Here is a 24,904-nt window from a genome sequence, read left to right as displayed (position 1 = left end):
GCATCGCCCTCCCAAAGGATCCTTCCCATGGTGGGCAGGGACCATTGTGGGCAGGGACCAGGGGTGGTGGCTTTGGTCTGCAGGAGGTAGAAGAACCTCCATTGTCCTACTCAGGGGTCCCGCTGCTTTGATTTTCAAGGCTGTCCACCAGCCATCTACCGGCCGTCTACCAAGCTGGGGGCCTCTAGGGCTAGGACAAGAAGCTTCTCCAGAACCTACATGCTGCCCCCAGACTGGGCCCTACATACCCTTTAAGATCTTCATTTCCGGCTTCTTCTCGTCTGGCAGGTACCTCTTCCGCAGCAGCTCCTTCTGCATGGGCACCAGGCTCCTGAGGAGCTGCTCGTTCTGGATCTCGCAGGGCGGGAGGACAATGCTGCAATCCAGAAACTCCTCCACACCCTTTATCAGGTCCTGGCGCTCCTCCGCCAGGTAGGCGTCCCTACGGAACCCCTGCCAGGGGAGAGGGAGGCTCAGGAGGGCAGCAAGACTCCCCGCACGGGCACTGCCATGGCTTACCCCTGGGACCCCTGGGACCGCTCCATCACAGTGGGGCACTAGTGAGCTAAGGCCCTTCTAAACCATCCGGCCAGCTGGGCTCCCTGTTGCTCTATATCCTGTTCCAGCAGCTCAGGGCAGGTCTACACTGAAAACGCTGGGCCGGTGCAGCTAACACTTCAGGGAAAACTCTGCTACACCAACGGGAGAGCTTTTCCAGTCGGTTAACCCGCCCCTGCGAGGGGCAGCAGCTGAGTCCGCAGGAGGAGCCCGCCCACGACAGAGCACTGTCTACACCAGGGGACAGGCTGGAGAAGAGGCCCAGAGAGGGGGGAAAGGTTTTTGGTTGTGTTTAAAGACATTTCTGAGGCTTTTCGTTTTGCTGGCTGGGCCCGCCCCCGGAAGGGCAAGTCTGAAGCTAGTGACCCAGCCGGAGGGCTGAGTTACAGACAGAGAGATGACCACAATGCCAGCGTGCCCATCGTCCGGGGGCGCTAGCCCAGTGAGAGAGCTGCTACCCCACGGCCGGCCACGAGGGAGTGCCTCGCGGTGAGCAAACTGGGTCACGGCACCCAGCACTGCCCGGTGGCGCTGTCCCAGAGTCTATTGGAGCAGATGGAAAGACCCCCGTTGACTTCCATGAGCTTGGGATCAGGCCCTTAGAACGTGGGCTCCTCACTCCAACCCCGAAAGGGCAGGAGGCAAAGTCTTTTCCCTCCAGCTCTGCAATGCCTCCCCCTGGCTACGATGGAGGTATTATCCTTAGCGGGAAGGTCAGAGGCCTTTAACATGCATGTTTGAGACAGGGCCAGAGGTGGCTGTCAGGGAGTGGGATGTAGGGCCCTGATATCCTATTCTGTATGTAGGCGGGGAAGGAGCCGCTGCCTGGGGGTGTCATGGGCACAGATCCCCAGTCTTCGGGAGGCCGCCGTACCCTTTCTGCCATCATGGTGGAGACGGCCCGTCCGATCTCATGGTAACTGATGTGCGGGGAGTCGGGTCCCAGCACCATGAAGAGGAACCTCACGGGGACGGACACCTGCAGGACCAAGTCCAGCTCCACCGCTTCCCTCAGGCGCACGAAGGCCAAGGTGGGGTGATCCAGGAAAGCGGCACGGCCTAGAGAGAGGACGGGATGGCAGGGGGGTCACTGGCGGGGCTCGGCACAGAGGGCAGGCGGAGGGGGATGGGTTCCAAGCACCGGCAAAGGGCTGGAGGGTGGGGGCAGGGAAAGGGAACAAAACGGAGAGGATGAAAGAGAGCAGGAGGGGAAAGAGAGGGAGAGAGAGACGGAGCAAAGTGAGCGAGGTTACATCAAGCCAGACACGCAAGCAAAACAGTGTTTCAGCTGGGCACAGAGAAAGCTGCCCAAGTGCACGAGACAACAAAAGCCAGAACGTGGGGCCTCCCCTCCCACCCAGGCCAGCCTCTGCCGTGCGCCAAGTGGCATCTCCCCTCCCACAACTGGTCTTGCTCAGCTGGATCCTGGTGCCCAGCTCCAAGCAAAGCTGGTTCCAGAGCAGCCACCTGGATCTGGCCTCCTGCCCAGCCCCTTCCCCGTGGTGGAGGCATGTGGCATGGCTCAGGAGCCCCAGGGGACGCAGGAGAGGGTCACGCTCACCTACGAGGACCAGCGTGGCCTCGGCATCCTCCGGGATCTTCTCGAGGAGCTGCTTCCTGGGGGCATGCCCCCGGGGCCCTTCCTGCAGAGACGCAAATTCAGAGATTCTCATCGTGCGGGGGGCCACCCTCCCCTCCTCCCCCCCCCCCCCGGCCAGGGCACAGGTGTGTCATCAGCCGCGTTTCTCTCCATTGCGCTGCTAAGCCCACCTGTGGCCATGCCCACGGCTCACATCCCCAGCTGGACCAGCCCCAGCGCTGAGAGCAACCCCCCTTGAGATGCCCTCACTCCAGAAGCTGCAGCCTCTGTGTGCACATGCTGGGCTTCTACTGTGCTTGGATTTCAGCCTCAGTTTCTTGGTGTCCCTTGCTGCTCATTCACTCGACAGACCCAGGTCCCGCCTGGTGGGACTCCACCGGCTGCCACCTGGCATGATGCAGGAGGCCCCGCAGATGCGAGCTCTTGGTGGGTCCCTCTGCCACCTGCTGCTCCCCACCCCCCCATAAATGGCTGTCCTGAGGTTCTCAAGCTGGGGGCCTGTTCCCACCATCTCCTTGCCTGTTCTGTGCTCGTGAGCGTCTGCATCTCGATCTGGTGATATTCCTGCATGAGCGGCTGGGAGGTGACCTCGTCCTTGGTGCCCTCTCGTTCCAGTTGGCCTGGGAAAAGGGTCCCCATGGATTCAGACTCATCTGGGTGGCTGCAGAAAGGGGGAGGAAAAAACCCAGACCATATCACTCTGCGGGAGACACTGCCCAAGCAGATGGACGGGTTTGTTCTACCCGCCCCCCCCCACACCCCACATCCCATTGACCAAATAATTGTTAATTATCCCTAATTAATAAATTAATATTGATTGAGCATTTCATTGCAAAGGAACCTCCAATATTACAAACACCTCTTGGGATTTGGAATCACTTCACCAGCTACTGCAATGCGGCCACCTCTGGGATGGGACATGGTGGCTGATTAACTGCACCCAGTAATGCTGCGCGGTTTAGCAAAGGAAGCAGAAGACTGTTGTATCTGGGGGGGGGGTGTGAGCAGGCAAAGCTCTCCCAATTCCTCTACTCCCTCCCTCCCCCCGCCACCTTCCCACAATCTTGCACATTGCATCGTCATTTGCACCTGCGTAAATGGGACTGGCACTTGTGCAAAGGGGCCTGCAGGATGAAACACTCCCAATCGGAATAGCCAGGATGCTGGGATTCCCCTAGCGCCCCTCCTCTCCTCGGACTCCCCCTTTCCCAGCTCCCCCAGAAAGAAGTCAAGGCCACAGCACATCCCCTCGCTGCCCTCTGGGCGGGTGGCAGAGGACCGGTACCTGTGCTGTAGCAGCAGGGTTCTCAGGATCGTCTCTCTGTCCTGTGGTTTGAGCTGCCCTTCATAGATCATTTGGTCGATCAGCTGATTGGTGATGCCTGCCAGGAACTTCTCAGGCAGGTCCAGAAGGACAGTGCCTGGGGGAGACGGGCGGAGGTCACTAGGGCTGAAGTCCTCCCTCCCTGCTCAAGCCATTAGTCATTGGCTCACCCAGGGCATGGGATCCCCCTTCTCTGTCCATCCACCCTGAACTCCTCCTTCCCTTCCCGCTTTGTTCCGCGTCTCACGAGCTCTCTGTTCCCTCTGGCTCCGATTCTGCCCTGGGAGCAAAGGAGGTGCGAGGCCGGGGTGCCTCCAGCAGCGCTTTGCCTGGGAGTAGGCGAGGGCAGAGGTGCCGGGAGCGACAGCATCAAGCCCTCTGGGTCTTGGCTCTGTTCTCTTCTTTCACTCCATAGTCTGTCTTTCTCTTCCAGTTCCCACCCCTCTCCGACCTACCAAACCGTTGTATCTATTCTCCCCGTCCACCCGCCTGCTTCAGGGCACAAGCCAATTACTGGCCAACGAGGGTCAGGAAGGAATTTCCCAGCTTATTCCAGATTCCGTGACTGGAGCCTTTGCACTTCCCTTGGAAGCAGTTGGCGCTAGCCCCTGGTGGAGGCAGGATATTGGGCTCAATGGCCAATTGGGTGCAGCATTTCCTATCAATAGGGCCAAACTGGCTGCTGGTGTAAGCATGTGCCTCTCCAGTGCAATAGGTGTCACGCTCCTCACTTACGCCACTGACAAATATCATCCGGATGCTACCCATAATATTAAACTGAAGGGCCAAGATCTGGCTCACTCTTCCTAGGTCACCCCTGCTCCATTCACTCTCTTCTTCCCTTGTTCCTGGCTCTTTATTATCTTTCTCTGACTGGCTCACTGTCCATTTCTCCCCTTCCCCCCTGACCCTCTGTAGCATTGTTTCTGATCACCGCTGCCCCCTCCTCACCTTTCGTGAAGGCCCTGCGCACCTCCAGCAGGCTGCGGAATGTCAGGTATGAGAGGTGCGGCCTCCCCCAGTGCCCTGCCTCCTCAAAGTCCTCCTCCAGCTTGATCCAGTGGCCGGCCTCCATCCAGCGCAGCTCGTTGTTTCTATCCATGACCAGTTCTTGTAACTCCACATATGCCTGGGAAGGGAAGAGCGGATGGGACAGAGCCCTTGGAGAGCAGGCTGGGATTCTCTCCTGGGGTGGGCAGCCAAAGAGGTGGCCACAGCATCCCCAATAATCCAGTGGTGATGCATGTGGGTGTGGTGATTGATGCCTGCCTGAGTATGCAGAGAGCCTGAAACAATAGCTCTGAGAGGGAGGATTGCAAACTTCCTCCAGGCTCCGCCCACAACCCAATCTCCACCCACTAAAGCTGCCAAAATGAGAGGCCAGATTTGGGGTCCCACACACGGGCTGCCACTCCACCCCTGCCCCGCTCCGCAACAGGAGCAGAACAAAGGGGATTGTTCCAAAGGAGAGTCAGATGCCCAATTCCCATGGATGGCCAAGGGGAGTTGGGTGCCTTCAGGCAGGTGCATCAAGGGGATGCAATGATCCAACTCCCTTCCCCCTGCCCTAGGAACTTGAGGCCCCATGAACCTCTAAGCTGCAGCGAGGTCTAGCTGTAGGGGTGTAGGGGTTAGCACCGCATGGAAATGGACCAGACAGTAAAACGTCCTCTAAACGAGGGGACAAGTTTCCAAAGACCCTAATCCTGCCCCCACCCCCCGCAGTGCTGGGAAGTGCCCAGGGCTACACATCCACCCCAAGCTGAGCCCACCTAGGCCTTGGGAGGTGATCAACTTCCCTAAACTCCAGGGCACCCCTCGCCTCGGAGTCCACAGCAAATCAGCCCCAGGAACCCGATGCCTTCTGGGCTCATCGCATTATTCCAGTGTATGGATTCACTTGCCACGGGAGGCTGCGGGACGTGCCAGCCTGGACTTACCTATGCCCCCTTTGCTCCCAGTATCAAGCCAGAAAGGTGGAAGGCACAGAGCCCTCCTTAGAATTCAATCCCTGGCTGATTTGAGCCCTCAGAAGATCAAAACTTGGAGAGAGCAACTCACCAGGTATTAAAAATAACCCAGGGTCCAGCTTTCCCTCAGCTGGGTTTAGGCAAGTGACAGTGGGTGATTTAATTGATGGCTCCGGAGGGCGGGAACTAGCAATGCAATAAGGCTGGGGTGGAAATTCTGAATGAGATGGACCCATGAAGAGCCCATGGGGAGACAAGACAAGTTTGGCTAATGATTATGTTACGTAGGCTTTGGTGGCTTTGACAGATCCGGCGGGATAGCCAGGGTGGATCTGTCTAGGAGCCAGTGGCCAATGTTAGTGGCTTCAGGCAAAGGTGCAGGAAACTCCCTAGTTGACTGTCATGGGATAACCTGCCCAGGGTTCTTCCCAATCCCCAGGTGGTTTGGGCCAGATTTTCAAATCATCTGAGCACAGGTGCATGCTGGGTGGTGAGAACTTTGTAAACTTTGGCTCTTATTTAGGTGCCTATACGGGAATGGAGCTCTTAGGGAAGTCCGGCCCTGAGCTCTGTGGAAAATCTGGCCTTAGCGGCTGGCTCTGGCCTGAAGCAGGAGTGTTAGCACCCTCTGTCCATGTGTAACATAAGGGTGCGTGCTCATGTTATCCACAGAAATGGCTGATCCCTTTGGAACTGCTGGGGAGTTCTTGGCCTCAGTGACATCAGGTGGCAGTGAGTTCCACAGGAGAGTTAGGCTTTGGGTAAACAAGTATGGCCTTGTATCAATTTAAAATGTGTTGCCTTCCAGCTTCGTTGGAAGGCAGAGATGGAGCTAGGTGGGGAAACACCGCCCTGGACACATGGTGGGGAGAAAGATCTGCTGCTTATTTCGGCAAGAGCAACAGGAACAGACATGACTGAAGCAGGAGGAAGGCTCAGCAGCAGGGCGGGGGTGTTCCCCCACCCCAGTGGTATCATCTCTCCTTTCTGCCCCATCTTCCCCTTCTCCCCAGGCCTGATGCAAATTCTCTGGACCTGATCCTCAGCTTGGCTAAATGAGCGGCGCCCTTTTGACTTCAGAGGAGCGGCACCAGCACAGAATCAGGCTGCGAACTCCTGCAGCCACTCGGAGGCGCTCCGACCCCTCTGCTGTCGGGTGGGACCCAGAGGACGTGGTCCCCCACCGGACGCCTCGGAAAGCAAGAGGCGAGTCGCCGCAGAGTGGTATTACCGGTCTATTCCCAGCATGCTCCCTGCCTCCCAGCAGCCGGCTGGCGTCACCGAATCTTCGTTGTTCTACGTCTTACTCTCCCTAAGGCCCTTCCTGTTTCTTTCCCCTTTTTTCCCCCCTGGGGAGGGGGTTAGATGTGATTTCAAGCTGGGCTATGCTGAATATAAAGGGGATTTTTTTATGCAGCTGCTGGACGGCCTGGCCTGGCCTGGCCTGGTGTCCGCACTTCTGGAAGGGGTGGCTCAGTGTACTAAACCCCCGTGATGAGCCTCCCAAGTCTGATCAGAACCTCTTGGTTCGGCAGAACAGGCCCAGAAATGGAAGGAGAAAAAGGGGAGAGAAAGGGGTGAAATCTCCCCATCGCCAACCCGGTTCACCTGCCCTCCCCTGCCCGCCAAGTGCTGGAAGAGCTCTACCCTGCTGGCCGTCGCATAAGCAAAGCGGTGCCCGTTCCAGGCAGGGCATGAGCCCCCATCGCCAGCACCTGCCGAGCAAAACCAGCGTGGGCAGTCAGTCAAACTGGGGGAACTGGGTGCTGCCTGTCCCCTCCCCAGACCGGCTGCCTCCAGCTTCGTGCACACAGGGGCAGTTCAGACCAGTCTGAAATTGCCTCAGTAACTGGAAATGAACTGTCCCAGCTGCCCAGGAAAAAAGAGCTTTGAACTGTCATTAAGCGGCTGAGTGATGGCTGGGAAAGCAGCTGTCCCCGAACTGCACCCCGTGTGTTTATAAAGCAAACAAGACTTACTGCCTTGGACGCCTTCCTGCTCCGTCTGCTCCCCGGGGAGGGTCTCCCTCCTGCTGGGACAATTCCCTGCGGAGGGTCTCTCCCCTGCTCCCTGGGGAGGGTCTCCTCCCGGCTCCACCAGTTCCCTTGGGAGAGTCTCCCTCCTGCTCCGCCTGTTCCCCGGGGAGGGTCTCCCCCCTGCTCTGACTGTTCCTGGGGAGGGTCTCCTCCCTGCTCCGCCTATTCCCTTGGGAGGGTCTCCCTCCTGCTCTGACTGTTCCTGGGAAGGGTCTCCCCGTGCTCCACCTGTTCCCTTGGGAGAGTCTCCCTCCTGCTCCGCCTGTTCCCCCAGGGAGAGTCTCCCTCCTGCTCTGACGGTTCCCCAGGGAGAGTCTTCCTCCTGCTCTGATGGTTCTCTGGGAAGGTCTCTCTCTCTCTTCCCACACCAATCTAACCCTCTCCTCTCCCTCCTTCTCCCTGGCTCCCGGAGCATCCTTCCCATTGGGTTCAGATCAGAGCAGGGTCTAACCTCTCCCCATGGGGCCAGACTGGGCCATGGCCTTGCACCCCGAAGGAGCAGCGCTGCACAGGGTCCCAGCATGGCAGGCCACTCACCTCATGTGTACCCCGGCTGGAGGTGGATGGGTGGGCGAACCCCGCGCTCCCTGATGCCTCCTGGGTCTGATCCAATGAGGAGGAACCTGAGTATGGAACAACCTCACTGTTAGCCAGGCCCCGGAGCCACTCACCCAGCCAGCCCCTTGACCCCCGTGGGGGGGCTAGTCTGGCACTGGAGCCATGGGGAGGGCTCCATCCCAGCCACAGCCACCTTCCCACAGCTCCTGCTCCCAGCCCCAGAGACACAGCCCAGATGCTGGGGAGGGGTGGAGATAGCACCCTCCCAGTGTGGGGCAGGGCGGGCTTGGGGGGGAAGGGCAGAGACAACCCACCAGAGGGACTCTATTCAACATACAGATAGAGCCCAGGGGCTGCCCAGACCCAGGTCCCAGCCATACATACAGGGCACATGCCTGCTCCTGGCTTTGCCGACGGGCCCCCCATTCCATGAGGAGGGGTGTTTAGACACCTGGGCTTTCTGGGGCTCTTCTAGCAGAGGGTCAGGCGGGAGGTGGTGTCACCCCACGTTGGTCCCCCCGCCCCACCACAGGGGGCCTGTTCTCCTGTCTCTGGTGCCTCCGGTTTCCCACTCGTGCCGGGCAGACAGAACCAGAGCAGGTGTGAACGCCGCCCTGTGCTCTCCCGGTCCCAGCAGCGACTGGGCGCTGGGGAGCGGGCTGAGGGGAGAGGGCTTTGGTGCGGAGGCGCGTCCGAGGAGCGCCCAGGACACGCGCTCCCCCAGCCCACGCCTGCACCCCGAGGGGGATGCCCCTAGCTTGCGGCTGGGGAGATCCAACATCGCAGCTGGGGAGAGGGAAGGTTGGAGGTGCCCCAGCAGGACCACAGCGCGTTCTCCAGCGCCCCGGTGAGCTCCAAGCCAGGGGACTCTCCCTCCGTTCTTTTTGGGGGAGACAATGCCAGAGCCGCACAGATCTCCTCAAACTACATCTCCCCTGGCTTGGTTCCCTCCCTTAGACCAGACCCCATGGGCACCCTGGGCGCTCCTTCCACACCTTCTCCCCGTCCCTGAGATGTGCCGGGCCAGTTCCCGCGTCCCCCTGAGTCGCCGCCCCAGGTGTGTACGGGTGAGAGGAGGCCTGGCAGCGAGTCCGGTAGATCCCACCTACCTGAGATCTCAGCGCCCCCCCGGCCACCATCCAGGCGGAGAGAAGGGACAGGTTCCCAGCGCTTCCGTTCTATAAACCTCTGGCCCCAGGGACTCCCTCTGGCCCCACCCCTGAATTCCTGTCCCAAGTGACTCTTGTGTTCAGAGTAAATTGAAAAGCACTCGGGCTGTGCTGACAGTAAACACGGGGCCCGTGGCGCCCTCCTGGGGCAGGGGACCGGCCCCCAGGCCTGGAGCAGTTTAACCCTCAATGGGAGCTCTTCGTGCCCGAGGGACCTGTGGGGCCGGGACCGAGGTCGACGTACATCTCCCGTTTACCCTCCCTGGTCCTGCTCTGGCCGGCTTTGGAGCCCTTCCCCCAGCAGACAATAGGGGGCTCTGTGGAATGACACCCGGGCTATCCTGGTCACGCCTCAGCCAAGCTGCCGTCGGCCCCCGCCCCGTGGGAAGCCCTGAGTTCGAGTCTCGGCCCGGATCCCACAGGTCGCACGCACTAGGTCAGCCCCGCAGGAGAGCTGCTGAGGCCTGCTAGATGGCTGTACACCCTGCCCTCACTTCCCCCCCGGCTCCCATTTATATCCCTGCCCCCGAGTTGGTAGAGGTTCTCGCACGGCGGGGTGACTGTACAGGCTGGGAACCGAGAGGGAAGCTGCTGACAGCTGCAAGTCCACCCTGCTCCCCTCCTGCGGCGAGTCCAGAGCAGGGGGTGCGACATGAACCCCCAGGACAAACCCTCCGTGCGAGGAGCCCTCTCTCCCCCGTGCGAGGGGATTCACGGCACTCGCCCAGTGGGGCTGGCTGGGATTCCACTGGCACCGCTGGCTGCCCGTCGGGATGCCACGAGCCACAGCCAGTGGCTGGCACGTCACAGACTCCAGCCTGGGGCTGCCCACTGTACCAGCTGTGTGGGTGGAAGGAAGGGGTTAGGGAGACAGAGCCCTGACCAGCCACCCCCACCCTCTCTTCAGGACCCCCTTGGGCAATAATGCAATTGCTCGGCAGGGCTAGCAGGCTCCCTATAAATACACTGCAGTCACACACGGCTCACACCAACACACACCTCACACAGCTCACACACACAGGTCACATCCACACAGAGAGAGACACACGGCTCACACACACCTCACACAGCTCACACCCACACACACAGGTCACATCCACACAGAGACACACGGCTCACACCAACACACACCTCACACAGCTCACACCCACACACACAGGTCACATCCACACAGAGACACACGGCTCACACACGCACACAGCTCACACAGCTCACATCCACACACACAGGTCACATCCACACAGAGACACACGGCTCACACACGCACACAGCTCACATCCACACAGAGAGAGACACACAGCTCACACCCTCACACAGCTCTCACACAGCTCACACCCACAGAGACACACAGCTCACACACGCACACACCTCACACAGCTCACATCCACACAGAGACACACAGCTCACACCCTCACACAGCTCACACCCACAGAGACACACAGCTCACACAGTTCACACACCTCACACAGCTCACACCCACACACACCTCACACAGCTCACACCCACACACACCTCACACAGCTCACATCCACACAGAGACACACAGCTCACACACACAGCTCACACCTTCACACAGCTCACACCCACAGAGACACACAGCTCACACACGCACACACCTCACACAGCTCACACCCACACACAGCTCACACAGAGACACACAGCTCACATCCACACACATCACACAGCTCTCACACAGCTCACACCCACAGAGACACACAGCTCACACACGCACACACCTCACACAGCTCACATCCACACAGAGACACACAGCTCACACACACAGCTCACACCTTCACACAGCTCACACCCACACAGCTCACAGCCACACCCAACTCATACCCACACAGAGATACACAGTTCACAACCAGACACACACCTCACACCCACACAGAGACGTGCAGTTCACACTCACGCACACGTCACACAGAGAGACAAACACAGCTCACGCCCACACACAGTTCACACCCACACAGGGACACACAGTTCACAACCACACACACCTCCCACACAGGGACACACATGCCAAGACACACAGCTCACACACAGCTTACATCCCCACACCTTACACACAGCTCACACCCACACACGCCTCACTGAGACCGAGAGACTGGGATGGGCATCCACATGGGCACACGCACAATCACACAACTCCAACAGAGACACACAGCTGGCAGCCGCACAAATATTCTCAACGCGGAGACACGCACCCACACAGCTCCCACGGACGCGTACAGGCATTCTCACATCCTTCCTACAAAGGGAGACACGTAGTTCGCCACCCGAAACACACGGCTCCTAACACACAGAGGACACACAGATACACTCCTAAAGAGGGGCACACTTGCAAAATCTAACACACCGATCAACCTGGAAGCTGCCTCTCGCTGGCTGGTGACAGTAACAGGTCAGCCACAAGTGGCTTCTGTCTTTAGTCAAAACAAACCCTTTATTTATCATCAATAACCAGGCAATTAGAGGGAAACTGGCAGCAATACCTCCGTGGGTCATTGCCTGGCAGGGACAAACTCACACCAGGCGGTTCCAGGAGCCACCGAAAGGTCCCTCGGGACGTTTTCATGCTTTGCGAGATCAGCTCAGGGGCTGGGAGGGGAGATCGAGCTGTTGCACTTGGAAAACTGGGTGCTAAAGGAGACACAAACTCCTGCAGGCCAGGGTGCAGAGTGGGGATGGGCGAGGAGGTCACGAAGGTACCGAGTGGCGATGGATGGGGATGGTGTTAGAACAGTGCCACCCTGGTGCAAAACGGCGAGGGATGGGGCTGGCACTAGGATGCCAGCAGCCAGGTGCAGAGTGGCAATGGAAGGGGACGGTGCCAGGGCGGGCATTCTGTTGGTACTGTGCATGGCCCTTTCAAGACCTAACAAATGCAGAATAAGCGACTGCATTAGCTAATCTCCCTCTTTCCTCCCATACGGGTTCCGCACCATTTTCAGGCCCATGAGCCTCTGCCGCTCTGGGAAGATACCAGCCCGTGTGAGCTTTATTTAATCCAGAGCGCAGAGTTCGGCTCCAGATCCGAACTTCCGCAGAGCAAGTGGGAGGTTTTCGCTCCATTAGAGTTGGTGATAGCGGGTCTGTCGCAAAGTCTGGATGTGGCTCAAGATCAGTGGCTTCCCCACAGGTCTGGGTCGATCAAATCCAGGCCATCTCTAGTCTTAATCAGTACCTGGATCTGCCGGCAAACCCTCTCCTAGATGGCATGATCCTCTGCTAGGACTGCCGTCATGTCTCTGACATCACCCTGCCTTGCCCAGGGGCACCGTCTCCATTCTCCTTCCCTACTCAGGGCATAGACCGCTGCTGACCCAGCCAGGAGTGGCTGAAAAACACACCCCGGCGTCCCCGGGACACACTGGTTGGTGCCCACCATGCCTGTGCCCCACACACCGGTCCCATACACAATTCTACACCCATTCAGGCATCTTGCTCACACACCCACACACGCAAGGGAGCTTTCGAGGCTGTCTTGGTGCACCCCCAGCTGCTGTGGAGGGAGTCGGAGGAGACACCTCCCATCAGTGCAGGATCTGAAAATGTTCCAGGCCCAGCCCAGACTTTTACCAACGGCTTTGATATCTGGCTCCCTTTTGTTTCACGGTCTGGGATTCAGACAGTGGCCCTGCTTGTGTGACCCACTGGTGAGGTTGGGTTGCAGGTCCCGCTCTGTCTCGTCCGCACAGGGCGTGAGTTGGTTACAGCTGTAGCAGCTCATGCTTTTAGCTCTGGAGAGCCCTGGTGTGTCTGCACTGATGGCAGATATCCTACTTATAAACGGTCAGGCCCTGGCCCTGTTCTCTGGATCCCTTTGCCCATGGCTGAGTGACTGCTTCCAGATGGGCAACTTTATCATCAGGGACAGTGGCAAGCACCTGCGAACGTGGTCTAGTGATCTGAGCTCGGAGCTGCAACCAAAAGCTCCTCTCTGGTCTAAGCTTGTCTCTGCCACTGACTTGCTTGGTGCCCTTGGGCAAATCACTTCACCTCTCTGCCGCAGCCTGCAGAATGACAACTGGCCTCTGTCAGAAGAGCTTTGAGGGTTAATTATACCTGACCCTGGGCAAAAAGAAAAGGAGTACTTGTGGCACCTTAGAGACTAACCAATTTATTTGAGCATGAGCTTTCGTGAGCTACAGCTCACTTCATCGGATGCATGCCGATGAAGCTGTACTCCTTTTCTTTTTGCGAATACAGACTAACACAGCTGTTACTCTGAAACCTGTCATTATGCAAGACCCTGGGCTGTTCACTTCCTCTTGCTGTGCCTGTGTCCCTTCCCACCCTTTCTCTTGTTGATAGACAATAAATGCTGACTCTTACTCCACGTATGTACAGTGCCTAGCACAATGGGGCCCAGAGCTGCTGCAGCGAGCCCCCAACAGATGGCACTGTGGAGACTTAACCGGTGGGGCTGGTTCAGCCACAAAGCCCTGTCTAGGCAAAGCTTGCTGGGCCCTGCCTTTGAGTGTATGTGGGGAGGAGGAGTGCTTGGCGGTGAAGATGCAAAACCTAGTGGCAGCTAGGCTTCCTCCGTGACACCCCCAGCGTTGTCTGGCACCCAGGAGAGAGTAGCGGGAGAGGTGGCAATCATTCAGGCTCTGAACTGCCCACGTTATCACAGGGCCAGCAGAGCTCAGACTGCAGCCCCGGCCCACTAGATCGCCTTCCTTCTTGTGGCTAGCTGAATTACTGTCCTCCCAAGACGGGAGTGCCCTCTGAAGCTCGTAAATCCTGTCCGAGTGAGTAAACGAGGCCTGCACCCAGCACGTCATAACAGATATTTATCGGCCAAAGGGGCTGCTGAGAGATGATTCGAGCTGGCTGACCTGAAGAAGGCTCAGGGCATTAATCCTTTGGAAATGGCCTGGACGGAGCAATGGAATTGTATCATCTGTTCAAAAGGACTGCATGCACCCACGGTTTCTTTCATTGCAGCCTCATTACAACCCTAAGAAGCGTTGTGCTGGGGATTTAATCATTCTCGAATTAGAATTAGAATTGGAAAAAGGGCAGAGAGTAAAAAACGTGGGACTGTTCAGATCAGAAAAGAGAGGACTAAGGGGGGGGCATAGGCACCAGCTCCGGGGGTGCTCCAAAAAAAAAAAGTGGGTGCTCAGCACCCAGCAGCTGCCCGCCGATCCGCTGTTTGGTGGCGGGTGGGAGATGCTGGGGTGGGGGCAGGAAGAGGTGAGGCAGGGGCGGGGCAGGGGCAGGAAGAGGTGGAGCAAAGGTGGGGCTTTGGGGGAAGGGTTAAAGTGGGGGCGGGGCAGAAGGGGGTGGAGCACCCAGCCGGAGAGAAGAAAGTCGGTGCCTGTGAAGGGAGGGGGATGTGATAGAGGGCTATAAAATTGTGACTGGTGTGGAAATAGTGAATAGGGAAGTGTTATTTACCCCTTCACCTACCACAAGAACAAGGGGTCACCTGATGACATTCACAGGCAGCAGGATTAAAACAAACATTAAGCAAGTACTTCACACAACGCACAGTCAACCTGTGGAACTCCTCGCCAGGGGATGTTGTGAAAGCCAAAAGTATAACGGGTTTCAAAAATGAACTAGATAAATTCACAGTGGCTAGGCCCATCAATGGCTCTTAGCCAAGACAGTCAGGGACCCAACCCATGCTCCAAGTGTCCCTAAGCCTCCAACTGTCAGAAGCTGGGGCTGGACGACAGGGGATGGATCACTCAAAATTGCCCTGTTCTGTTCATTCCTTCTGAAGCATCTGGCACTGGCCAGTCAGATCCAGGATACTGGGCTAGTGGGCCATTAGTATGGCCACTTGTCTGTAACACTGTGCCCTTCTCCTTTCATTGAAGGACCACAATCTGCTTTACAGATGTTAATTAATTATAAACCTTCTGACATTCCTAGGCATCTTTCCCCCTGCCACAAGAGTGCAACCGCCTCTGGGGTGGAACACAGCCACTGATGAGCTCTGCACAACGGTTGAGGACCAGAAGTGATGACAAACCCCGTACCCAACAGCAAGCAGCTGCAGGAAATGTTGGTGAGTCAATGTAATCACCCAGGCTAGCATTTAGTGCGGGCATCAGTGCAGAATATGCCTTAAGGAAGGTGCCAGGGAACCACAAAGGGGCAGGGGTCCAGTTTTACGTCTCATATAAAAGATGGCCCCTCCAGCAGCACTATACACGCTGACCTCACGCTCGTTGGCTCCAGCCCTGCCCACTGACTCATCAAGCCACTTCCTGCAGATCTCCCATCCAAGGACTAAGCCAGCCTGGCTCGACTTATCCTGGGAGACTGGACTCGATGACAGCAAAGGGAGGAATAGCGACACAGCGAAGAGGCAGAGCAAGCAGCTGGAGTTGCTGGCAGCATCACTTCTGCCCAGAGGGTACATCCCAGGACCTGCCTAGCACAGAGCTTGTTGCTGCTCCAGGAGCAATTCAGCTACCAAGTTCATAGGCTGAAAGGAAGGAGCCTGGCAGCTCTGCAGAGTAAAAGCCACTGACCCTGGGAAGAGCGTCAGAGCTGCAAACAGAATATGGGAATTACAGCTTTCCCATGTCATGCAACTAGTCCAAATATATAACTTTCTCTAGGGATGCGTAGGACCCGCCTCAACCCAGGATCTGAGCATCCTGATGGATTCCACCTTCCCAGTTCTCCTGTGAAATTGGGGAATATTATCCCCACTTTTCAGCTGGGGAACAGTGTAGGTTAAGTTGCTTGCCAAGGGTGCACAGGAAGTCTGTGACGGGCCTGGGAAAGTCTCCTGAGCCCTAATCTAGGCTCTGTCCACTAGAGTAGGCTATCCTGCCTTCCTCTCCCTCTCTGTTTGTACACACACACCCAGATGTAGTAACCATCTCCTGATCAACTGCATTGATCACGCCCCTATGATCGCTTCCCCTGCACTCTGCCCACCCATTCCGCTCTGCCTTGGCTATTTCTAACCCCCCTCTCTTTACACCCATCTATATGGTTCCTAGATATTCGTACAAGGGAGTTATTATCCACAGGACTTTAATAAATCTATCGCACAGCTAGAGCTGGCCAAATTCTTCTTTGTGGATTTGTGCAACATTCCTTGTGAATGCAACACTTTTTTCTGCAATATATCTATATCAGGGACTATGTCAGACAGGGGGAGCAGCAAACTGCAATGGGGGGACCACTTGAGACTGCAGGGGTAGCAAACCGCAAGGCAGGGAGGCTGGTTGGAGGGCAGGCAAAGGGAGGAGAGAGAGGACCACCAGCCCTGCATAGCCAGGCACCCCGGGTCTAGCAGTGGCCATGAGGACATCAGAACCCTTCATAGTGCACCGAGCTAATGGGGTGACATGGGAGGGCTGGGAATTCCTTCCTGATCTCACCCCCAGGCAGGCAGGGGGTGCCCTGAAGCATGTGCTCTGACAACCCTACCTTACATCACGACCTCAAGCTGCATTGCTACAAACAGGTGTCAATGGTGAAGAGAATGTCCCATTGCAAGGGAACCCTAACCCCCCTGTTAACCCTTAATGAACTATGAGCGTTCGGGTTACTCACTGCCTTGTTCATCGAGTGACATCTCTGATTGTTTCAGTTTGGGGTCCCTGTAGCCCTCTTCATCCAGCCTGCTCCTCATTTCAGCTTCATAATCCTCCTAACGGGGGGAAGGAGAACACCCTTCATGGTCATTAACCCTGCCTGTGTTGGGCAGCACAGCCTGGGCAGCTGTATCCCAGGGCACCAGCTCTGAGACACAGTGTGGGGCCCAGTACCATCTCTACTCTGGGATACAGAGGGATGCTCTGATGTGATTCCCCATAGGGACTGTAGCCCAGTGTGAAGCAGGATGTCCATGCAGGCATTCCCCGTGGGGGATGGTAGCGCAGTGTGAAGCAGGGTCTCTGTGCAGGGATTCCCCGTGGGGGATGGTAACCCAGTGTGAAGCAGGGGGTCCGTGCAGGGATTCCCTGTGGGGGATGGTAACCCAGTGTGAAGCAGGGTGTCCATGCAGGGATTCCCCGTGGGGGATGGTAACCCAGTGTGAAGCAGGGTGTCCGTGCAGGGATTCCCCATGGGGGATGGTAACCCAGTGTGAAGCAGGGTGTCCGTGCAGGGATTCCCCGTGGGGGATGGTAACCCAGTGTGAAGCAGGGTGTCCGTGCAGGGATTCCCCGTGGGGGATGGTAGCCCAGTGTAAAGCAGGGTGTCCGTGCAGGGATTCCCCATGGGGGATGGTAACCCAGTCTAAAGCAGGGTGTCCGTGCAGGGATTCCCCGTGTGGGATGGTAGCGCAGTGTGAAGCAGGGTGTCTGTGCAGGGATTCCCCGTGGGGGATGGTAACCCAGTGTGAAGCAGGGTGTCCGCACAGGGATTCCCCATGGGGGATGGTAACCCAGTGTAAAGCAGGGTGTCCGTGCAGGGATTCCCCGTGGGGGATGGTAGCGCAGTGTGAAGCAGGGTGTCCGTGCAGGGACTCCCCGTGGGGGATGGTAGCCCAGTGTAAAGCAGGGTGTCCGTGCAGGGATTCCCCGTGGGGGATGGTAACCCAGTGTGAAGCAGGGTGTCCGTGCAGGGATTCCCCGTGGGGGATGGTAACCCAGTGTGAAGCAGGGTGTCCGTGCAGGGATTCCCCGTGGGGGATGGTAGCCCAGTGTGAAGCAGGGTGTCCGTGCAGGGATTCCCCATGGGGGATGGTAGCCCAGTGTGAAGCAGGGTGTCCGCGCAGGGATTCCCCGTGGGGGATGGTAACCCAGTGTGAAGCAGGGTGTCCGCACAGGGATTCCCCGTGGGGGATGGTAGCCCAGTGTGAAGCAGGGTGTCCGCACAGGGATTCCCCGTGGGGGATGGTAGCCCAGTGTAAAGCAGGGTGTCCGTGCAGGGATTCCCCATGGGGGATGGTAACCCAGTGTAAAGCAGGGTGTCCGTGCAGGGATTCCCCGTGCGGGATGGTAGCGCAGTGTGAAGCAGGGTGTCCGCACAAGGATTCCCCATGGGGGATGGTAACCCAGTGTAAAGCAGGGTGTCCGTGCAGGGATTCCCCGTGGGGGATGGTAGCCCAGTGTAAAGCAGGGTGTCCGTGCAGGGATTCCCCGTGGGGGATGGTAACCCAGTGTGAAGCAGGGTGTCCGTGCAGGGATTCCCCGTGTGGGATGGTAACCCAGTGTGAAGCAGGGTGTCTGTGCAGGGATTCCCTGTGGGGGATGGTAACCCAGTGTGAAGCAGGGTGTCCGTGCAGGGATTCCCCGTCAGGGATGGTAACGCAGTGTGAAGCAGGGTGTCCGTGCAGGGTTTCCCCGTGGGGGATGGTAACCCAGTGTAAAGCAGGGTGTCCGTGCAGGGATTCCCCATGGGGGATGGTAGCCCAGTGTGAAGCAGGGTGTCTGTGCAGGGATTCCCTGTGGGGGATGGTAACCCAGTGTAAAGCAGGGTGTCCGCACAGGGATTCCCCGTGGGGGATGGTAACCCAGTGTGAAGCCAGGTGTCCGTGAAGGGATTCCCTGTGGGGGATGGTAGCGAAGCTCTGCAGGGATTGCCCTGAGGAAAGCAGGGAGCAGCAGGGGCCGGATGGACTGAGTGGGGCAGTGATTTAGTCTGGCTCTGAGTTTCCACTACCTGGCCTGGATCCTCCATGGGTTTTTTGCTCATTGCTCCTCTCCCCACGTCTCTTGCTCTGTCCCAGCAATCAGCCCGGAGGCAGCATCACCCGATGGGCCCAAATCGCTGAAAAGGCAAAGGGAAGAAATGTATGTCAGGAAAGGCAGGGATAGCGTGAGGTAGGCCTGGCGTGGTAGCTCATGCCGGGATCCCCACGCCCCCCCTGCAGAATACCGGATTGCAGGCATCATTTATGGCAGCCCCTGCTCCTCCTTAGACCTGGCTTACCCCAGGAGCTCCTGGCCCTCTCTGCAGCATCCCAGAGCATAGGCACAGAAGTGGATCCATGCCTATTCTGCAGGTGCACGGCTGGCTTTGGGAGGAGGGATCAGGCACTGAGCTGGGACTCAGGAGAGTGGGGGTCAGTTCCCAGCACTACCATGGCTTCCAGTGTGACACCGGGCCAAACTCCAAGGGCCAGGTTTTCCAAAAGTGCTGTGTCCCCCGACCCAGCGGAAATCCGGCCCTTCATCTCCCTGGGCCTCCATTCCCCATCTGTACAGTGATAACCCATTATCTGCTTGGCCTCGTTAGACTGTCAGGCCCAGATCTTCAAAGCTATTGAGGTGCCTAATTCCCAGTGATGTCTAAGGGAGTTCGGCACCTCAATACTTTTGAGGATCTGAGCCTAAGCTCTGTCTCTCAGTCGGCCTGTGCAGCGCCTGGCACGTCGGGCCCTGGTCTCAGCTGGAGCCTCAAGGGACTCATGTAATAAAGCTCTGAATCCTTTGTCAGGGCTGGCGGTGAGTGCCGTAGGAAACGTATCAATCCCTGGTGCCAGCTGTCCATCCCTGCTGACTGCCACCCACGTGCAGATGGTGTTTGCGTTTCCATCTGAGCTTTCTGGGCTTCTGGAAACTGTTTATTTTGAGGTTTGCGATGAGCGCATTTGGGGGTGTCATGTCCCTATGCCCCCCTCCCCCTCAGCACAGAGCCACACGCAGGAGTCATTCACTCCTGCGACACAGCCCCGCTCCCAAATGCCGGGAGTTTGCTACGCTGACGTTTAAGGTAGTAACAGGGGAAATGAGGTGTAGAGGGTTGCTCAGGGTCACTCAGCGAGTCCCCAGTGGGGGTGAGAGCGGCGTACCAACCCACAGCTCCCCAGCGTGTAACCCACCTTCACTGAGTGCACCCAGGCAACAGGTTTAGGCCGTGTCTGCATTGACCTCCGAACCAGGGTCAAACGAGGGCTTGGTTAGATGCAGAGTGGCTCTGGTTTAACTTAAGATGGGGTGGGAAACCAAGTTCGAAACCCAAAGGCTGTGTGGACACTCCAGCTTTGGTTTAAACCAGGCTTATTTGATTTTATTTAAGCTGATCAGGAACAGGTTCAAGCTAAACCAAAATAAGCCACACGTAAACCAATACAGGAGTGTGCCAGTTTTTAAAAGTGTTTAAATTCAACTGGTGCAACTTCTGTGTGTTGAGGAAGCCTTCGAGACCCACCCAGACCAGCCTGTGGACCCACAAACCCTGAACTGCAGGGGAGTCTGGATTCAAAGCCAACTCTTTCATTCCCCACAAGAACCCCCGTAATAGAAGGGGGAGGAGAGCCACAGCCTGGGGCCAGTTCAGACCCAGATTCAGCCGCAAATATCAGGACTCCAGCTCATTTTTCTAACAGATCATACTGGAACCCCAGATGCAGCCCACCCACAGGCCTCCCCCCCCCAAAAAAAACCAAGCAAACTGGGAGAGTTCATATCCCAAATCCTGATCTAACCTGGGGTCCTCAGCACATCATAATCCCAGCTAAACTGGTTTGCAGCAGGTTTTAGCCAGCCAGCAAGCACCAAGGCTAAAGCAAACAGTGAGGGTCTCTTTCTATGCACTACATAGGGTGTGTCTGTTTCCTTGCTGATCAATGCATTTTGTGAATTTAGGTTCGAACGCAGCTTTGACTCCGTGCAAACTGGCCGCCTGACCTGTCTTTGAAGCCAGTTTCTTGGGAGCCCCGTTTCAACACAGCCGCACCTGGTTTAGCAAACAAGCTGCAGCCAGGCACGCATTGTACAGACACCCTGCTCATCAGTGAGAATCAAACCTGGGACCATCCAGCACCAGGCGTACAGGACAGCCCTCTGACGCCTGAGCAAAAAGCAGATTTTCCAGAAGTGGCAGGCTAGTGCAGTAGCAGGGTCAGCCACTAGAAGGCGACACAATCACATGCTAACCCACTGTCTCACACTTGCCTGAAGGCAGAATCTTGCCTCGCCTTTTGACCTCGGACTTGGGGCATCCTTTGCCAGATGTACTTAGGCCATTTTCAGAGCTGGCTGGGCCCGGTCCTGCAGCCCTGTGAGCGGCCTCTGGGGCGCTAAGGGTCTGGACTCCAGCTAGCCTGGCGTTAGCCCATTAGGATCGTTAGTTGCTCCTGCCTGCCTCAGAGAGGTCTCCGGGATGAATTTTCAGAGCCCCCTGCCCCTCCCCGGCACTGCAAGGGCCCATCGATTCCCTGTATGGCAGTGCCTGGCTCTGGGAAACCCCGAGCATATGGCCAGTAGGAGGTTCTGGGTCAGATAACTGGGCTTCCCTGCCCTGGCCACGAATCATAGACTATCGGGGTTGGAAGAGACCTCAGGAGGTCATCTAGTCCAACCCTCTGCTCAAAGCAGGACCAATCCCCAGTTTTTGCCCCAGATCCTTAAATGGCCCCCCTCAAGGACTGAACTCACAACCCTGGGCTTAGCAGGCCAATGCTCAAACCACTGAGCTATCCCTCCCCCCAGGAAGGAGTTGCCCATGAGAGCAGGGGGGGCGGGGGGGAGAGCTGGAGGGTCCCTGTCACAGGATACTGCAGAGAACTAGCAAGCTCGCTGCAGCCTCGTAGGGGATGGGGCACACGCAGAGAAAACGTAGGATGAATATCCCGGGGAATTCACTGAAGACGTGGCCAGCCTGGTAGGTGGGTGATGGGCTAGAGGGGGAATGGGGTAGCGAAGCATTCGGGGTCCAGCCCTGTATTGCCTGCCTGGTGGCATGACTGATACCGGGAGAACCATAAGCTCAGCAGCTCCGTGTGCTGCTGGGGATCTGTCATGTGTGTGCAGCCAGGACCTGGGTCACAGTGCGTGGCCATGAGACGTGAGCTCACACGGGGACACACGGTCTGCACCCGGAGAGCCCGTCAGCTCATGAGCGCTGCAGGGCCGGCAGGGCAAGGCAGCATCCCTCTTGGGGCGCACTTTGTGGCTAAGCTTGGAAATCCCCAGGGGCTGCAGGGAGTCACACAGCCCACGGCACTTGGCCAGCACTGAGCCAACGCCCCATCTGGCCTTGCGTGATCGTTGATGATGTCACGACGCGTTTTCTTTTCGCGAGAGCGGGCGGTTTTAGCCCACTGCCCCACTTCTGGCTGTGCCGCTCCAGACTCCCACAGAGCCTTCTGTCTTTGCCCAGAAGCTCTCGCGTGGCCTGGCTGTGCACAATAGAACAGCTCCACGCCCCTCCCCAGAGCTGGCTGCATTTCAGCAGTGGGCAAAGTGAGCTCTGTTTGCAAAATGCTTTGGAGTAAAGGGCGTTCCCGGCACTTAGAGGAGGAGGGAGGAGGGGGCGGATATTGCATCAGCACCTGGCTGCTGTGTTCTGCACCATGCTGATAGTCCATGGGCTGAGCCCCTCTGTGCAGCCAACCCCCACCCCCTCCCTTCCCCTCCTTGATTCTGAGCTGGGGGGTCAGTAGAGAACGTCCCTCTTAGTAGCCCAGCTCCAGGAATCCCCAAAAGAGGGGCAGCTCCGTGCCTCCCCTGGGAGACACGCCAGTTAAACTGCAGCATGAGCCGGGCCCAGCCAGAGCCCAGAGGGGGGCAGGGGTGAAATGGCACAAAAAGAACCGACAGTGGGAAAGGGCTGGGGGGGTAGGGAAGGGGGGAGATGGGGGAGGGGCTATCTCTCCCCCTCAGCAGGGCTCAGGTGCTGGAACGATTGACATCCCTTGACCCAGCAAATGACACTGAGGCCACTGTGTATAGCAGTGATCCGCAGTACAGAATTTGTACCCCCCTGCCCCAAATATGGCCCTGAGACCCACGGTATAGAATCTATACCCCCAGTGCCACAGTATAGAGCCCTGTGACCCACGGTATAGAATCTATACCCCCAGTGCCACAGTATAGAGCCCTGAGACCCACGGTATAGAATCTATACCCCCAGTGCCACAGTATAGAGCCCTGTGACCCACAGTATAGAATCTATACCCCCAGTGTCACAGTATAGAGCCCTGTGACCCACGGTATAGAATCTATACCCCCAGTGTCACAGTATAGAGCCCTGAGACCCACGGTATAGAATCTATACCCCCAGTGTCACAGTATAGAGCCCTGAGACCCACGGTATAGAATCTATACCCCCAGTGTCACAGTATAGAGCCCTGTGACCCACGGTATAGAATCTATACCCCCAGTGTCACAGTATAGAGCCCTGTGACCCACAGTATAGAATCTATACCCCCCAGTGCCACAGTATAGAGCCCTGAGACCCACAGTATAGAATCTATACCCCCAGTGTCACAGTATAGAGCCCTGTGACCCACAGTATAGAATCTATACCCCCAGTGTCATAGTATAGAGCCCTGTGACCCACAGTATAGAATCTATACCCCCCAGTGCCACAGTATAGAGCCCTGAGATGGCTCCTGCCTCTCAGCCTGTGCCCTTCTGGGCACCTCACAAGCAACAGCCGTTAAACAATCAACATCCCCATGGAGAAAACTCACCAAGGTGACCAGTTCCCCCTACCCCCAAGCCCTGGCACGGGACTGGGGTGCCTGCCAGAGAACCAGGTCTCCATGCAAGCTAAGCCGAGCTGGGGTGATTCACAGCTTCCCCCCAGCTCTGGGCTTCAAAGGCAGGGCCACGAGCTGTGTCAGCCAGCCCTGGAGAGACAACCAGCCGCTCCGATCCCCAGGCCTACGGGGGAAGGCCAGGCCACAGGAGCTCAGCAGTCGGTTGGGTTTGGATGGAGGCAACAGCAAGCCGCTGGGCGTGCTCAGCTTCCCCTTTCTCCTGCAGAACCCCACTCCTGGCCCTGCAACTCCAGCAGGACCCTCCGTCAGCCCCAGGAAGGTCCTCGGGGCCTCCGTGAACAGCCAACTCCACTTCTGTGGCTACCCTCCCTCCTCTGCTGGCCTGAGCTCTTCACAGCCCCTTTCACGCCAACCTCTGTGACCAGCCCCCCAATTTCTTTACACGCCAAGGGGCAGACTCTGGTCTCAGTGACCCGGGCACAGTGCCCATGTCCATAAAGTCACAGCGAGGGTGAGCAGTCAGCACGTGTGAAAAATTGGGACCGGGGTGGGGAGTAATAGTCCTCTATATAAAAAAAAGCTCCGACTATCGGGACAGTCCCTATAAAATCGGGACATCTGGTCACCCAAGTCGCAGCCAGCACCATCACCGCAAGGCAGCTGCCCAAACGACACACCAGCTGAGCACAGGAAATGGCAGGGAGTCCCGTATCCAACAGGAAATATGGGGAGGGATCTGAGAGGGGGGAATGGTTCTGCTTGGCCTCTGGCTAGGATTGGGGGCTAACACTCGCCAGACTTCCGAGCAGCCTCCAAACCCCGCAGCATTCCCGGGGCGGGGGGGGAAGGAGCCACACAGCTTTCCGACCTCCGAGCAGATCATCTCCTTAGCCGATCTCGAACCCCATTGCATTAGAGTGTCTGCCAGTCCAACTCCCTCCAGAGATACCAGTGAGCTGCCCTCATGGCCCTTCTCCCCCCTAAGCTCCCCCAGGTGAAGACACCAACACCCCTCTCCGCCCCCTCCCCCCCCAGACTCCACCCACTCAGCCACACTCCCCGTGCAGCTCCATCCCAAGGGCGAGCGAATGAGCGAACTGACCTACCAGTGCCCGGTGGGATCCCGAGAAGCCTCCCAAGCCTGCCAGCTGGGTTCTCCTCCTGGAGCCCCTGGCTCAGCTGTGGTAGCCTGCCACCCGGGGAGATGGTAAAGAGACCTGCGATCGAGCCGGAGGCGCTTCAAACTCCTGAGTCATGCTCACCTTCCTAATCTCTCTGGCCCACCAGCCCGGCGCGCTCCCCTGCCGCT

The 24,904-nt window shown here is 57.5% G+C and overlaps 1 protein-coding gene across 4 annotated transcripts in view; it reads right to left on the bottom strand.

Moving 5' to 3' along the window:
• Nucleotides 1-24,904, bottom strand: part of SLC4A1 (solute carrier family 4 member 1 (Diego blood group)) — a 41,688-nt gene extending 16,784 nt beyond the window's left edge. For 2 of the 4 annotated variants that reach the window (XR_012156419.2, XM_073326241.2), the window contains exons 1-10: nucleotides 24,702-24,904; nucleotides 18,807-18,914; nucleotides 16,752-16,848; nucleotides 8,026-8,111; nucleotides 4,434-4,611; nucleotides 3,444-3,579; nucleotides 2,678-2,819; nucleotides 2,120-2,201; nucleotides 1,433-1,617; nucleotides 249-453 (exon numbers count right to left, since the gene is read on the bottom strand). Coding sequence is in view for 1 of the 4 variants with exons in the window: in XM_073326241.2 (XP_073182342.1) it covers nucleotides 249-453; nucleotides 1,433-1,617; nucleotides 2,120-2,201; nucleotides 2,678-2,819; nucleotides 3,444-3,579; nucleotides 4,434-4,611; nucleotides 8,026-8,111; nucleotides 16,752-16,848; nucleotides 18,807-18,839 (1,144 nt within the window). In the remaining 3 variants the exon portion in view is untranslated. Of the gene's footprint in view, nucleotides 1-248; nucleotides 454-1,432; nucleotides 1,618-2,119; nucleotides 2,202-2,677; nucleotides 2,820-3,443; nucleotides 3,580-4,433; nucleotides 4,612-8,025; nucleotides 8,112-16,751; nucleotides 16,849-18,806; nucleotides 18,915-24,697 lie in introns of those variants that run through there. The other 2 variants (XR_012156420.2, XR_012156421.2) reach the window with 2 other exon arrangements.

The sequence above is a fragment of the Lepidochelys kempii genome, chromosome 27, assembly GCF_965140285.1.
Source record: "Lepidochelys kempii isolate rLepKem1 chromosome 27, rLepKem1.hap1, whole genome shotgun sequence".
In the NCBI taxonomy this organism is placed as follows: domain Eukaryota; kingdom Metazoa; phylum Chordata; order Testudines; family Cheloniidae; genus Lepidochelys; species Lepidochelys kempii.
This window is presented reverse-complemented; position numbering and strand designations above follow the sequence as displayed.